The following is a 16,465-nucleotide window of genomic DNA, read 5'->3' as shown; positions in this document are numbered from 1 at the left end:
GAGCAGTGAAATTTATAATTGAGTAATGCTATTTTGTAGACTATTATACGACTGTTTTAGTCGTTGAATTAATCGTATAATACTCTTCTAAAGATATTTACTCTTCATAATTACATTATATTATAACGAAATATTATAACGAAGAAGAACAAGAATAAGCAGAGAAAGAAAGAGGTAGAAAACACAAGAAGTAACCAGTTGATAGGACGAATGGTTGCACCATCCAAATCTATCTACCATACACCTGTGACAAACGAAATGAAAATATCACACAAAGTGAAAATGTTATCAGACAAGATCATGTCTTGTAGAGTTGAGAAGTATCCAAGAATCATTGCTTTTTAATTTAAGAATGATACAAAACAATGCAACGTCAGAGAAATATATCTGCTTAAATGTTTTTTTGATGCAAGGGTTTCAAAAGCCTATGCATGAAAGTTTTAATAGATGCCTTAAAGGCCAGTCTACGTGCCTAAGAAGTATAGAATCAAAATACTACTCCCAATACATAATTCAGAAGACAAATATTCCAACCAGTATATCCTTGAAAGAATAAAAATCATTGCAGTGAAGAGGCACCAACACTACCTAACACAGAACTTGTCAATAAGAAATCGATAAAGTGGTCTGCACAATTTTAGTTTAGTGGATGAATATGGTAGAGCAAATCTTGTTGTTTTGTAAAGAAGAAGCACCTCTTTTGAGCTTCTTGCCATATTGGTCTCCTGCTAAATGTAAGCAAAATTGAAAAATGGCAGACAGTATCACGCACAGACACGTGACAGAGTGGTGCTTTGGTCTTCAACATGAAGTGGAAGTTCACCAAATCCCACACAAGATTTGATATCCCATTTGTTGAGATAAGAGAGAGAGAGAGAGAGAGTGAAACCCTGACTACACCTACTAACTAGTCCCATCTGTAAAAAGGAAACCAACTCTCTTATAATGTTTTGACTGGTGCCTATGACCTACCATGATTTTGCCATCAGACCAATCCATCAACAAGTATTGCCACTTCCAATCCAATTTCAAGAACAGAGACTTGAGGACTAGTAAGCCCAATGAGATCCAATCTCTCACTTCTCATCCATATTTAGACTGACAAACATAACTGTAAAATTACCAACCAAATCATTTTCATCCAAATCTCACTCTGGTTGCAGCTTCAACACGGCACAGAGTTTGTTTGACAACTTGCAATCAAGAAAGGAAAAGCGCACAGATTAGGAGGAGGAAGAAGCACTACAAGATTAGACTCTTAACCATCTGGCTTGGTTCTCCTTTTTTGATATTTTAGATTGTGTCTTGCAGTGCAACTTACAATCATGAAAAGCAACAAACAAAAAAAAGGAATAAAAACAGGGTATTGTAGCATGACCATTTAGAGCCAACTGGAACAGGGCATTTTGCTCTGTCGCTGGGTCCTCATAAAACGAACAAAACAAGGTATAATATATATATATATGGGTGACATTGGTCTTCATAAAGGAACATCGTGATAGTTTTGGTCCTGATCACCTGAAGTGATAAAAGGGGTAGAGTGACTTATGCTACATGTCATAATAAGAGAAATGCTACACAAATTTCTTCTTTCGAGGTGCTTACCAAATACGATAGTTGCAAAAAGAGAGTAAGAAATATGTATTTGAGAGTGTAAAAGAGAGAATTGGTGTAGCAATTCATATGACAAAATAAACTCCAAGAAAAAAGTACAACTTAGGTCCATCCGGCAGTCCAGGGCCACTTGGAAATTATTCAACTGGGTATGGAGTCATAGACACCCACCAGGTCACATAGAACTCCATCTGGCTGCCACGTTGACGTTGTCTGCTATACCCATTAACCCAAATACGCCAAAAGAGAGAGAGAGAGAGAGAGAGAGGATATGGTCAGCATCAGTAACTGGTATAATAATAATAATATGGGCCACGACAGAATGGGGAAAAGGAGAAGGGGAATCTCAATGGAAGATGGGTTGAATGAATGAATTGGCAGTACAAAACAGCAGAAATGGGAGACTCTGTTTGGAGGCTAACTCGTTATAGGAGTGGCCCTCCAATCTCCATCACATCTCTGTGACTTTGATGGGATTCAAGTTGTTGGAATAAGGACGAGGGCACGTGAGGGCCTGTGTTTCTTGCCTGATTCTTTGTTCTGCAAGCGGCGAACATGCAGATGCCATCGAACCCCATCTCTCTAAATGGTGGGGGGCCCCCTACCAACAGCCAAGAAAGATTCTTCTTCAATTCTGCTCACTTCCCTTCTGTTTACCTCAGTGCTCAGAGTCTGGACCAGTCTGCGTGCTGCTGCCTCTCTCTGTTTTTCCTTTTTTCTTTTTTTCTCTTTTAAGAAATTGGGGGATAATTCCCTCCTTTTCTCACTTCTTCTATATTACATAAATTCTTACCCATTGGCTTACGTGTAAGATCTCCTGTAAAAGGTTTGGACGGTCAAGATTTGATAATAGAAAACGACGTCATTCAGTGACCAAAAATAACGTACGACGCTAAAGGCAAAACAGATGTCGTTTCTTGGTCTTCTCTGGTTGCCAAACGAAATAGAAATAGAGAGGAGGTGGATTCAAAGAGGGAAGAGGCTGTTGTATCAACCTTACTCTCCAATAAGGCGAAAAAAAAAAAAAAAAAAAAAATTACTTTTTATTTTTAAAACCTATTTACGCGGGCCTACTCGGGTCGATTTGATGATGCAAACCTCCTAAAGTTTGTATGCTTTGAGCCCACTTCACATTCTGTATGGATAGCCAACTTTCTCCCAATCAATGTACATCCTCCTGTGGTTGGGTCCTCATTCCACTTTCTTTAACGGTTAATGCTAAAAGCAATATTCTTATTTCACAACACGTTATGCTGATGCAATCGCCTCAACCAACCTTTTGAATCAGTTATTGTCAAAAAAACAAAATCAAAACTAGGTCGGAATTGCCACATCAACAGGATAAAAATGCAGTATATAGCATTATTCTTCGTCAGCCTGCCCTCCTCTTTTGTGATATGAGCCCTAGCTTAGGCCTAACTGTACCAAGTGAAAGTGTCGGTTAAATTGTTGTAAGGTCTCTTCAGTGTATCAAGCCACAAAGACGAAAAGTCCTAGACAACCAGATCTAGGGCTAAAGTTCTTGCATGACATGACCCATAGCATGTTACATTAGGGTTGTAAGATTGATCCTACAAAGTGTCTTGCCATGGATGGTACTTCTATTAAGAACTATTTTAAGAGTTGCATGAAAATGCAAACTACTCATTCACAAAAGAGAAAAAGGTTTCTCCATTTTTTAGGGCATGAGAAAGAGGTGCTAATGGTACAGGAACTACAAAACTTCAGCTACCATACGAAATCATACTTCGAAATGAGATTCTAAAACAAATCTAGGATGACAATGAATAGTCATTTAATTAGTTGACGGAAATTCCATAGAACGCAGATCTAATCATACTCTAATTCATCGGGAGTAATCGGTCGCTTAAGGGGGATGATGGACTTTTTCTCGACATCCCGAGATAATGCTTTCCTCATATCTGAAAACAGAACACATGATAAAAAGATAAGATGGCAAACAAGTATACTTACAAGAAATCATTATCATTTTATGCTTGGATGTTGAAACTCACCCAACCCGTCTTCCTCCCCGGAATAATAGCGCAGCACCCGTCTATAGATTACATACCCAAGCTGAAAGATAAAATAGAAAAAAGAAAATCAAGGTAAGTGAGCATCATCTTGACCCATTGAAACAAGAAAGCATCATCCAGTTGGTCCCTATCAAAATCAATCAAGGTAAGTGACCATCATCCAGTTGGTCCCTATCAATATCAATCAAAGTAAGTGATCATCATCGTGACCCATTGAAACAAGAAAGCATCATCCAGTTGGTCCTTATCAATAGCAATCAAGGTATCAAACCCAGTTAATCCAACTCATCCCAGCCAAAAAAAGAAAAAAAGAAATAAGGGTGGGGCCAGAAGTGGAGACAGGAATTTCTTTTGAGAGAAGCAATGAATGACATCTTTATAGCACATGGTAACGATTGACATAATGGTTCCTGAAATAACAGAACAAAGTGTACGCAGCAATAAAGGTTTCACATAACACAATAATAAATGATGGTTTTCCTATCCCAAAACTGAAACACAAGAATACAAAAATTTCCTTAATCCTCACTCAACCCTAATAAAAGTGCGCACAGTTTTTTTTTCCTCCTTTTTTTTTCTTTCTTTTTTCTTGGAGGTGGTTATTTTTGCAAGTTGTTTAAAAGCTCACAAACCCTAATCTAATTGGCTTTTGGGAAAAGCCCATTTATTGAATTACTAAAAGCACCCTTAGCTCTTAATTTTTTACAAGTAATCGAGATATCATTAAAAACGTAAGTTGCCCTAGGTACACATTAAGTATACATGAGAAAACACTTGGCTAGAACAAGGAAAAAAACATGGAAGTCACAATAACTAATCACTAAAAGAAAAACAAAAGCTACTGTCCAAAGATACACAATATAGAAAAATAAAGCCTTAATCTCCTCCAAAGCCCTCTCACGGTCTCCAAAACTTATGCTATTTATTTTCCTCTATAAACACTGCAACAATACACGAAAACACCATCTTCCTCACAACAGCACTACGAGCACTACCAAAAATCCACCAACATGCATATAAGTCGACTATTTGTCTAGGCATAACCCAAGACAGCCCAAATCGACTGAAGAGAAGGTCTCATAAGGCCCCGACAACCTCACAATGGAAAAGAAGGTGGTTTACGGACTCCCCATCCTTTTTATACATACAACACCTATCAACCACGATGACATGTCATTTCCTAAAAAAATGTCACCCTCAAGGAACCTAGTCTGCCAAACACTCTAAGGAAATTAGAGCCATCATTGTGAACTAAGACACTGTAGAAGAAGCTAACAGTGAAAAAGCCTCTTTTGGAAAAAACTCACCAAAACTTGTCTTCACCTTCCCATCTCAATCTAACTAAATGCAACACCCTAAAGAACGAGGCAAAGACATCCACCTCTCATTCATGAGTCACTCTAGCAAAGCTTACGTTCCATTGATTGGAGCCACCTAAAATCTCAAAGTGAACCACAACATAAGGGTTATATCCCTACACCACCCCATAAGGGTTATTTGCACAACTAATGTCATATGGTTTTTTTAAGGGTTATATCCCTACACCATTTGATCATGCTAGAAACCGACTTTAGAACCATCTCCCACCTCAAATCTAATGTGGCTAGAGAACTTCTCCCAACCCCTCCCAACATTTTTTCATAACCCCACCCCATATGACCCAAGATGCTCATTAGAACAACACTCACCCCATGAACTACCAAATTTAGAGTCCACCACGACTCTCCACCGGGCCACTTTCTCATCCACATAGTAGCATAGTGATTTCTCTAAAAGAGCACGATTGAACATCAACAAGTTCTAGACCCCCAACCCCTCGGAGATCGGAGAACAAGCCTCGGTGCTTACCAGGTGATATTTGAACTCTTCACCTAGCCCACCCCATAAAAAATCGCATTAAAGCTTCTCAATACAAGTTGCAACACCTGCCAAGAGAGGAAAGAGGGACATAAAGTACGTAGGTAAATTGGAAAGTGTACTCTTAATGAGGGTGACCCTACCACCCTTAGACAAATGCATCGTTTTTCCAACTAGCCAACCAAAGCTTAAATTTTCAATAACACCATTCTGAATAGGCCAATAGGAGGGCCCCAAAGGAAGACCAAGATACTTCAAAGGAAAAGGGTAAACCCCATAGCCCATAATGCCAACCAACGGATACATCATCAACATTACCCACAAGAACCAACTCCGATTTAGCCAAATAGACCTTCATGCCCAAGATAGCTTCAAAACATAAAAACAACCATGGCAAATGATGTAGATGAGCTGGGTCAACCCCACTAAAAATCAAAGTATCATTTGCAAGCAAAATGTGAGAGATATCAAACCTTGTCCCCACAGAGAAGTTGGATAACATTCGCCCACTCATTGCCGCAGAGATCATCCTACCCAAAGCCTCCATTACAGTGATAAATAGTAGAGGAGACAAAGGATCCCTTTATCTCAAGCCACGAGAGCTATTACTACGAAAAAAACTAGTGGGAGTGCCAATAACCAAAACCGAGAACCGCACCATGGAAATACAATGAGCTCTCAAGGAACATCATTTCCCCTCAGCATGAATAATAGAAAATCCTAATTAACATGATCATAGGTTTTTTCTAAGCCCAACTTACAGGGTACACCCGGCTCTCCTAATATTATTCTACTATCAAGGAATTAATTTGCAATAAGAACAAGATCTACGATTTTCCTAACCCAGATGAAAACATTTTGCGACTTTGAGACAATCTTCTCTAAGACCATCTTAAGCCAGTTTGCTAAAATCGGAGCAATAATTTTGTAAATGCACTCACAAAACTAATTAGGCAAAAGTCTTTGGGATCTACACCCCCTGGAATCTTCAGGATGAGGGTGATAAATATAGCATTAAGGCTCCTTTCGAACTTACCTCTACCATGGAAGTCATGAAAGACCTTCATAATATCTTCTTTTAACACATCCCAACAAGGTTGGAAGAATACCATAGAGTAACTGTCAACCCGGTGCCTTATCACCATTCATTGCTTTCACTACCTCCAACACCTCCCTTTCCTCAAATTCTCTCTCCAGCCATATAGCCTGAGCCATGCCAATCAAAGGAAAGGCCATCCAACAAAGGCTGCTGGCTGAATTTCTCGGTATACAACTTTTTGTAAAACTGGACAATATGCTCTTTGATCTCGACCCGGTTGGTAGAAAGTGTGCCATCAATCAACAAGGAGTCAATGGACAAGGAGTCAATGGAGTTCTTCCTCCTGTTGGAGTTGGCCACTTTGTAAGAAGACTTTGTGCACTTGTCGCCCTCCCTTAACCACAAAGCCCTAGATTTCTACCTTCAACTCACCTCCTCCATGAGAGTGGATCTCTCTAACTCGATTACTACTTTTACCTTCTCCATTCTCTCCTCGTCGCCTAATGCCCTCACTTCTTCAATGGTATCAAAAGCACATACCTCTTCTAATAGGATCTTTTTCTTTCTCCCTACATCTCCAAAGACCTCATTCCATTTCCTTAAATCAATTTTCAAAGGCTTGAGCTTGCTGGCCACAACAAAGCTCAAAGAGCCTTGGAAGTGATAAGTCCCACCATTGTTTTATCCTATCCACAAAACCCTCAAACTTTAGCCACATATTCTCAAATTTGAAGTACATGCTTCCCCTATAAAAGTCACCACAGTCAAAGAGATCGGGAGATGATTTGAACAAAGTGTAGGAAGCCTTCACTGGGACAAGCCCGGAAACAAAGTTTCCGGCCAGAAAGACAAGAAATCTATCAATCCTAGCCCAAGAGTGAGACTTCTGATTATTCAACCAAATATAAGAACCATCGACAAGAGAGAGGTCCATCAAGCCCTAATAAAAAATAAAGTTGGAGAACACCATCATGGCTAGGCAAAAGTGTGCTACTCCCGATCTTTCACTGGGAAACCATATGACATTAAAATCACACCCAATGCACCAAGGCAAGTTCTACCAACTAAGCATGCCAGCCAACTCATCCTAAAAAAGCCTTCTATCCCTATTAGAATGGGCCATAGACACCCGCAAAGGCTCAAGTGAAATGATCTTCAACGTTTTTTAAGGAAACAACCAGGGTGTACTCCCCCACACACTCGTCGATCTTTTCCACCACCCTCCTATCCCACATAATCAAAATGCCACCTGAAGCCCCTCTGGAATCCAAACAGCACGATCCACATGATGACAACCCCACAAACTATGCACTACACTACGAGACATTAACTACAGCTTAGATTAAAAAAATGAAGAGCCCCTCTCACTTCCAAAAGCACGGCTAGAAGACTCACCTTTAGAATCATAATTAATAGAACATTCCCTATTGCCTTTGATACCAAGTTTAGAAAAGGAACCCGACGCCTTTTGAGGATGACCCACTTCAAAAGCTATCAAAGTTGAATCACCTTGAAAACACCCTTAACTCTTGAAAATTAAATAAAACATAAAACTAAATTAACTAATTGGACCTAAATAAAACTACATGGACCAATATTATCATAAAGTTTTTTTAAAAAAATAGAATTGATCTCTTTTTTTTTTTATAAGTAATTTCAATATCATTAAATAAGCACAGAGGGTGCAACCCTAGTACACATAGAATATACAAGAGAACCCCTAATATGAAGAAATAGATGAACAAAAGTTCAAAAAATCTGCAAAACTAGAAACAAGCACACTATGATGTGCAGATATCCAAGAATAGAAAGTGATGAACATAATCTTCCACAACTCTTAACACCGAAGTGTCTATACCTTCAAAGCTCCAAGCATCCCACTCTTGCCAAAGGCACCGCATTAAACACAATGGAGCCAACCACCATACTTCTATAATTGTACCACGCCCTACTTGTCCTCCCCAACTCACCAACAAATTAATCATCCATTTAAGCATAATCTAATCTACACCAAACAAATTAAGAATGGAACTCCATAATTCTCTTGCTACTTCACAATGAAGTAAGTGATCAATGGACTTCCTACTCTTCTTACACCTGCAACTACCACAGCATTCATCTTTCCCAAATTATCGAGCATCAATATATTCCCCAAGGTCGCTGTCCACACAAAAAAAGGCCACCCAAAAAATAGAATTGATCTCTAAAATTAAATAAAAATAAATTAAAGTAAAATCCGTCTCGCCCCTTGTATCAAGGGTGAGGGGCACATTTTTATACATTACGTACTTTCCAGCAAGTGCAGAGTTTGGTCACGATCTAAAATTTGAGCAGACCCCAGGAAATCAACTAATGAACGTATGATAATTCAGAAAATGACAAGTTTCCACTTATTTTATACAATTATGATGGGTTAACTGTAGAAAGTTACCATGAATTAATATGGTGCCTCTTCAATCAAATCTAAAACAGTCTGGATCCAATAGTTGAAAATTGCAAGAGGATCAGATATCCTACTACTTATCCAGAGGTGAACAAACAGATCCAAATTGTCACAAACAACAAAGAAGTCCTATTTCTTTACCTGGTTTCCATCCTCGATGGCAAAGAGATAGAAATGATCCTATGAGATTCCTATGTACAGGTCACTACAAATAGTTATATGACAACTACCAAACAGGGATATAATTTCTTCACTAGAAAGAGATACAGACTTTCAACCCGTAACAATAGCAAATAGTGCTCCCTGCATATAGCTTTGAAATTTGAAAAGTAAGCTAACAGACTGTGTAGTACGATGGTTACCACAGAAAAGAATGTGTGATTTTTTATTGGGAGTCTAAAATAGTATCTAGTCCACATGGAAATGGTCTTCAGAAAGTTATTTTCAAGATTGGAAACAATCAACTTGCCAGAAATACATGTAGTTTAATGATATTCCTCTAGGGAAAAACATTCCTTCATGGTGGTAAATGCATTAGAATTTTTTTTTTATTCATAAGTAATGCAGTGTAAACCCCCCCATCTCCCAGTGCCTCTTTAACAACCTAACAGCTATATTGCTTGAAGAAATAAATATCGGAGCAATATTCATCATAACAATTGTAAATGTTCATTTTCATTTCTAATGAAGACCATCTGAATATAATATGTGCTAAACATGGAAAGGATAAGTGATGCGAACATCCCTCAATTGCATTTTGCCAAAGCAAGGCCAAAATTCTAAAATATTAAAGTACTTAAATAATTCTCAATCAGAATGGAATCCAGAAGTTTAGGACCTTTTCTTGCATATAAAAGCATTGGAGGTGATGACAATGACAGATCCAAACTCATACAATTGACAAGAATGTTAAAAAAATTTCAATTAAGGATTTTTTTTTTCTTCTAAATACCGTAAGAATTTAGATACTTAGAACATTCCTGTATAATATATATTATGTCGAGGAACCCTTCCAAGGTAAGGTCACTTTGTGTACCTACTCATGTCGAATAAACCTCGGACCAGTGCAAAGCACCCCCTCAGCACAAATCGGGCTGGCCCCAAGAAATTGTTTGTACTCAAGAGGATTTGAACCTTAGACCTCATAGAAACACCACAAAGACCAAGGCCTTACCACTTGAGCCAACCCCTTGGGGTTACTCGGATAATATTAATAACAAAGCAACAAATGTCCATGTTGAAAAGAAAAGTTATAGAAATATCACCTTTTCATACATCTTTATTGCTGGTGTGTTTGATGCTCTTACAAAAAGATCCACAAAGTAAGCCTTGTCACTGCCACAATGAAGTTCTTATTAGTATATACAAAGATGGGGGCCAAGTCCCCTAACACCTAATACATCTAAAGACCTGGAAAGGCTGCAAAATTACTCACCATCTTTAAGTGACTCAACAAACAAAGAAACAAGCCAGTAAGAGTTTCTACACACATCTAACACAAAATTCAGCGTAGATGACCTTGATCCAAATGGTTCAACTTAATAACAGCATATAGAGGATCACATCTCAAAAATTTGCTTAAAAATCTCTGTGCTATGTCACGACATCAATCAACATGAAATGGAAATATATAATTGCAAGAAGTACAAGCATAGAAGAAAGATTTCACACCTCAAAAGGGTAATAACTTCATTAAGTAATCACCCTCAACATGTGCTGGTTACAAAATTGCAATTCTGCGCCGCCCCCCCCCCCCCCCCTCTTTTTCTCTCTCTCCTTCTCTACTTCCCTAGCCAGAGCAGGGAAAAATTTATCACTATTTTTTTCGGTCTTTCTGGGATAAAATGGGTATTGCCCAATTAGGTGATGGAGTTATCAGCTAGTTGGAATGGCCAGTTTGGTAGTCATGGTAACTTAGAAGCTAGGAGGCAGGCTCCCCATAATGAGATGTGCTGCATCTGAAGATAACACAATTCCCGGAATTTTGAAAGACTGTGGGAGAACAGTTGTAGCTTTCAAAGATATTTTGTTCAAAACTCTCTGTGGGTGGATGGTTGCTATCAATAGTTCTCGTTTTGCCAACTTTGTAGAGTTTCTAGATATGTGTTCCTTTCCCTCTTCATAAGTGGATGTTTCTCTTGTATAATCTATATGTACTTAGGTTGCACCCCTTTTGCGTTTTAATAAGATTGATTGTTCTTATAAAAAAAAAAAAAAATGTAATGGGTAAAATGCCCCACGTGGATATCAGAAATGTTCATAACTACACAAGATCTACCTTGTACCTAAAAACCCACAAGCTTTTCATTCAATTAGATATCAATGGAATGTTTGTACTGGAAGCTTTAGTAGTTCATTTCAAGAAAAAAAGCTCAAAAGGTCCTTCATAATAAAACAAGATAAATCAAAATACTAGCTTATTACAACAGAGTAACACTGAAAATTTCATCACCTCCCTTTGCAGTCAAACTAAGACTTTATACAGGTTACATGCTGGCCCAATAGATTCCAATGGACACTTAATATAAGATAAATAAGTGGGACTATCCAGACTTCCAAATTTTCTCCATGTATAGCATTGTAAAAAGCCAAAATAGCCCTGACAATCATTCCTACCAAAATCCATAATTAAATGAACTTACAGACTGCAGCATCTTCTCCGGGAAATTTGAACCAAAAACAAAATTCAAAAAATGTCCTAAAATTAAATTGAACTCAATCTCTAGTAATAACCAGAAAAGTTTTTTGAAAGAATTTTTTGGACCCTGATTAAATAATAATTATATAAACCACAAAATGCAGCTCCTAGAATACCAAAATCTATTATTTTAAATCTTTTGGTAAATACAGTGATCAAACCTCCAATATGACTGCTCGAAGTCATATACACTACATGCATGGAAATATAGATACCCATAGATAAGCAGAACCAAAATATGTAGAATGGTGGATACTGAAATCAAATAAAATATTCAATCACAAAGGTAGGAAATATCAACTGAAAAGAGAAAAATAGCTCATGCTAATTTTCAACTGAAATCAATGTTACTGAAAGCAGAGATGGCTATGATACACATAACAACCTGAAATGAGCTAAACCGCAACCTGAATTGAACTCCCTTTTTTTTTTTATGTCGGGGAACCTCTCCAAGGCACGGACCCACTCTTGCAGAGTAAACCCCGGTCCTGTGCACTGCACACTCGGAAGTTTCCCTACACGGAACTGATTAAGTCGCTGGCTTTTCACCAAGGGGTGTGGCCCTAAGGGATTGTTTGCACCCATAAGGTGTTGAACCTTGGACCTTGAAGGGAGCAAACCTCAAGACCAAGGCCTCCACCACATGGGCCAACCCCTTGGGGTTAAACTCTTATGATTATCTAGTTATAATTTGGTTTTATTGAGCTACCCAGATTCCAGTATATAGTAGAACAAGGCAAATCCAATTTTATCCAGTAGGTTCACAGGTTTGAGACAGAATATTTTCTCTCTCACACTATAGAATTTTCATTTTTTTTATTGATAAGTAAAACACAGTGAGCCTTGAACTCAATAATTCACCCTCCACTCTATACATGAGCTAGTGCTCATTAACCACATTATAGACACGTCCCAAATAGTCTAGCAAGGAACCTGTAGAAAATGCTTATTTTGCATTTCATATGTAACTTGACTGTTTCTTATGAAATCAGGTGAATTAATACACTTAACAGGGTTTAAATTGATGGTAGTGGCTCAAACCGCATAACAATCAACCAAAAGCTAATATTATCTTGATGGACCTAAAGGAATAATCAATGACTAGTGAAACCAGTACTCACCAATTAGACAGTATGAGCATATATGACTATCTTTATGGGCAGTTGTTTTCAGGCTTCCATGGCTTGTGCTGATATTTCATTTTAATTGAGATAGGAAAAGCTCAAGCACTTGTTTAATTTTGGGTCTATATAATATATTGTCATTTTAGTTATTTCTTTCTCCTGTCTCATCAAATGATACAATACCCAAACAGATGGACTGCAGTTTCTAGGTTTAGCTTTCTTAAACTTGATGTTGGTGGTATAAATTCCTATCCATACAGATGGTATATCAGCTTTTCGTTTTCCCAAACCTCCCTTTATGTCTCTTCTTCCCCCTCACCTCTTAGTACTATAGATGCCATAGCCATTGGTGAGGGTTTACAGCTGAGGAAGAAGTGTATCAGAATGAAGTTTAACAGAACTCTTAAGATAGATTTCCAACTTATCTTTTTCCTGTACCTTCGGTTGTGGGTTATACATATATGTGTCAGTGTGTTATTTACTCTTTTTGATGTCACATGGGTCATGCATGGAAGGGTAGCAGATTTGTTATCTTGTTGGCACAATTAAAGAGGTAATAGTTCAGTAAAGGAGGTGTGGAGAATAGCCCAATTGTGTCTAATGTGGACTATTTGGAGAGAGCGGAATCACAGATGTTTTGAAGATCAAGAAAAAAGACGCTGGATGAGCTTGAAAAGCTGTTTATCCAGACTTTGTTCCAATGGGCGGACACTTTTAATGTGTCTCAATTTTCTACTATGCCTCAATTTTTGGCTTCATGTTCTTCCGTTTGCCTTCAATGGGGCCTTTCTTTGTATATATTATGTATACTAGGATTGCGCCCCTCTGCGCTTTTCAATGAATTACTTATTTATCAAAAAAATTTAAAGGGAATAACTAAGCAAGGAAGATCGCATCAAAACAGAAATCCCATATTCAAAGCTGAACCCAGTGGTGATTCTAATACGACTCAGTCATATTATAAAAGTTTGATATCTAATTTTTCGTGATCATTAGAAAATCGCACATGAAAAGTGAAAATTCTGGAAGGAAGATCGCATCAAAACAGAAATCCCATATTCAAAGCTGAACCCAGTGATGATTCTAATAAGACTCAGTCATATTATAAAAGTTTGATATCTAATTTTTCGTGATCATTAGAAAATCGCACATGAAAAGTGAAAATTCTGGAAGAACATTAGAAATGTAAACAAACTACCATGTTCAACTGAGAAAGATACAGCCAAGACAGTTTGGAATGTCCTTACATCTTGTCACTGATTTCTTCTAGCAGGTTCATCAGTTTCTTAGCTAATTGCTGCCTTCGATATTCTGGAGCAACACTTACGGCAGTAACGTGACCATGCCAAGACTCACCTTGCCCTTCAACTTTTCCCATAACTGCATGATAGCCGATCATCAATGTATAGAAAAGAACATGCTTAATTATAAAGTAGATAAACTTGGTGATATTATTTCTCTTTTCAAAATATATGTGTGTGTGTGTAATTGTAAATGGATATGCTTATCTGATGGTTTGGGTTGGTACTGACCATGTGGATGCTTCCTTCCCATCGATGAATTTTATTTTAGCTTACCATTGAATTGATAATTGATGAAATTGATGCAAGGTTTAAATTCTAATAAATGTCTTTTTCTCTACAAGCCGCTGCGATGTATAATTTTTGTGGGTATGGTTTAAAACAAGGGAATAGGTCATTAAGATTACACTTTGCTGCTATTGTAGAAGTGGGTATGGCTATTGATTATATGATTGTCAACTGCCAAAGCGAATTTTGTTTTTGAAGGTCAAGTGGGTTGATGCATATTGTGGTTTTGTGTTTCTGATGTTGAATGACTACAGAACACCCAGTTAACAATGGCATCCTCATCTTAGGAGTCAGTTAAGTAGGTATGATTCAAGAAAACATGATTTAAAGGTGAAAAATGCGATGATTAAACTTCTGAGGATGAATTGGGGCTTGAGGTTCTCTCAGCAGGACATACAGATGCACTTCATGAAAAGACCTGTATGGAATGCCCTCTTGTCTCTTGAATCAAATTTAGACTTTGAGTGGAAGGAATACATTACCTACACAATTTGAAGGCTCCACTGGAAACTCAATGCGTTACTGGTTGCAGACAAGAGTACGTGACTTTAAAACACCATTGGCTTTGTTTGTTACCGTGTTTTGGGGGTGTTTTTTATTTTTGGTTTGGCAAAGTGTTCTTATGTAACATAAAGGTAAAAACTGTTTTTATCTTTTTAAGAGTGTTTTGTGTTTGGGTTCTTTATTAATATTTTTGCTTTGAGAAAGAAAACAAAAACTTTAGAAAACGGAACCATTATGTTTGTTAAAACCTTTGTTTTCTATCTTTTATCTCCTATTCTCAAAACAAAAAACATTCACAACCCCAAAAACACAAAACACTCTTAAAAACACGAAAACAGTTTTCACCTTTATATCACATCAAAACATTTTTTCTATAAAAAATAATAAATAAAAAAAAAAAAAAAACCCTTCACAAACATATTAACAAACATATATGTGAAAACAATTTGAGGCCTTGTATATGATATCAGACATGCTATATTTTTACATCTTGCTTTAAGCAGAATAAGTAGCTATAATTAAAAATTAAACCAGAAGGCGAAAATTGTAAGTTGCACAACAACTAAATGTAAAGTTGCAGAAAATCAAATAAAATAATCCTTCTTCTTATTTGGCCCTTTTACCACTCATAATGTAGTTGGCTTTTCCACCCCCACCAAATCGTTTGCAACCAATATAAGCGCATACTAGCCTTAATGTACAAACCATCTACTACAATTTTACACCCTAATTTTTTCAATTCTTTAAAGCAGAAATGAAATTTCTGTGAGTAAGGTATTGAACGCAAGCCAGTAAAATTTTCAAGAAACAGAGAAATAATGAGAGAAAATTAAAAGGGTAAAGAAAAAAAAAAATAAATGGAAAAGGGTAAGAGGGAAGAGCTCACTGTAACCCATGACTCGGCTTCCGGGGCCTTCGGCGACATGGAAATAGTCGGGCCATCTTGCTAAATAGGTCATATAGAAGGACATGTTGAACTGTACATACGGACTCCCAATTATACCTCACAAACTTGCCGAAAAATTAAGAAAAATGAACAAAAATCTTGAAAAAAGAAACGATCTTACGGTTTCAGTTAGGTGGTCTAGATTCACAGAAGCGAATCGGAGAAGATCGTTGCAGCAAAATCTGCGTATCGTCGTCATCTCTCTCTTTCTCGCTCGCTGGGTTACGAGACGCAGCTGAAAACAAAATCACGATTGGGCTGGCAATGGGAGTACAGTAAATTTACAGTCCAGCCCCGGTCTTTAACGTATAGAAGGCCGTTAGATTAGGTATTTCGGCCTAAAATGTTCTCTTTAAAATATTAAAATAATGTTAATGTCCTCCCGAAAGCCGAAAAAAAAAATAATAACCTTAAAAAATTTTCAATAAGACAAAATATCATTATAAATTCGAGAAAAAATTAGAAAAAAATAGGGAGCCACCCCTTTGGTTTTTAATTTTTTTCATTTTTGTTTAGATTTTAAAAAAATAGTTTTCTATATATAACTTTAAGATTTTTTTTTTTTAATTTTATGAAGGTATTATTGTTATTAAAGACATTAACAATTTTTTAGTA

At 37.3% G+C, this 16,465-nt stretch overlaps 1 protein-coding gene across 2 annotated transcripts; it reads right to left on the bottom strand.

Moving 5' to 3' along the window:
* Positions 1–12: 12 nt before the first annotated feature.
* Positions 13–16,140, bottom strand: LOC132171731 (N-terminal acetyltransferase B complex catalytic subunit NAA20). Of its 2 annotated transcripts, XM_059583120.1 has the most exons (7): positions 15,972–16,140; positions 15,791–15,881; positions 14,059–14,191; positions 10,255–10,324; positions 3,630–3,690; positions 3,455–3,536; positions 13–244 (listed from the first exon to the last, which is right to left on the bottom strand). In XM_059583120.1, the coding sequence occupies exons 1-7, from the start codon at positions 16,047–16,049 to the stop codon at positions 121–123; spliced, it is 639 nt and encodes a 212-aa protein (XP_059439103.1). In that variant the 5' UTR covers positions 16,050–16,140; the 3' UTR covers positions 13–120. The 2 variants fall into 2 exon arrangements, with proteins under 2 accessions (XP_059439103.1, XP_059439104.1); XM_059583121.1 differs by lacking the exon at positions 13–244 and having other exon boundaries at positions 3,268–3,536; positions 15,972–16,139.
* Positions 16,141–16,465: the final 325 nt, after the last annotated feature.

This window comes from Corylus avellana, chromosome ca2 (assembly GCF_901000735.1).
Source record: "Corylus avellana chromosome ca2, CavTom2PMs-1.0".
NCBI lineage: Eukaryota > Viridiplantae > Streptophyta > Magnoliopsida > Fagales > Betulaceae > Corylus > Corylus avellana.
This window is presented reverse-complemented; position numbering and strand designations above follow the sequence as displayed.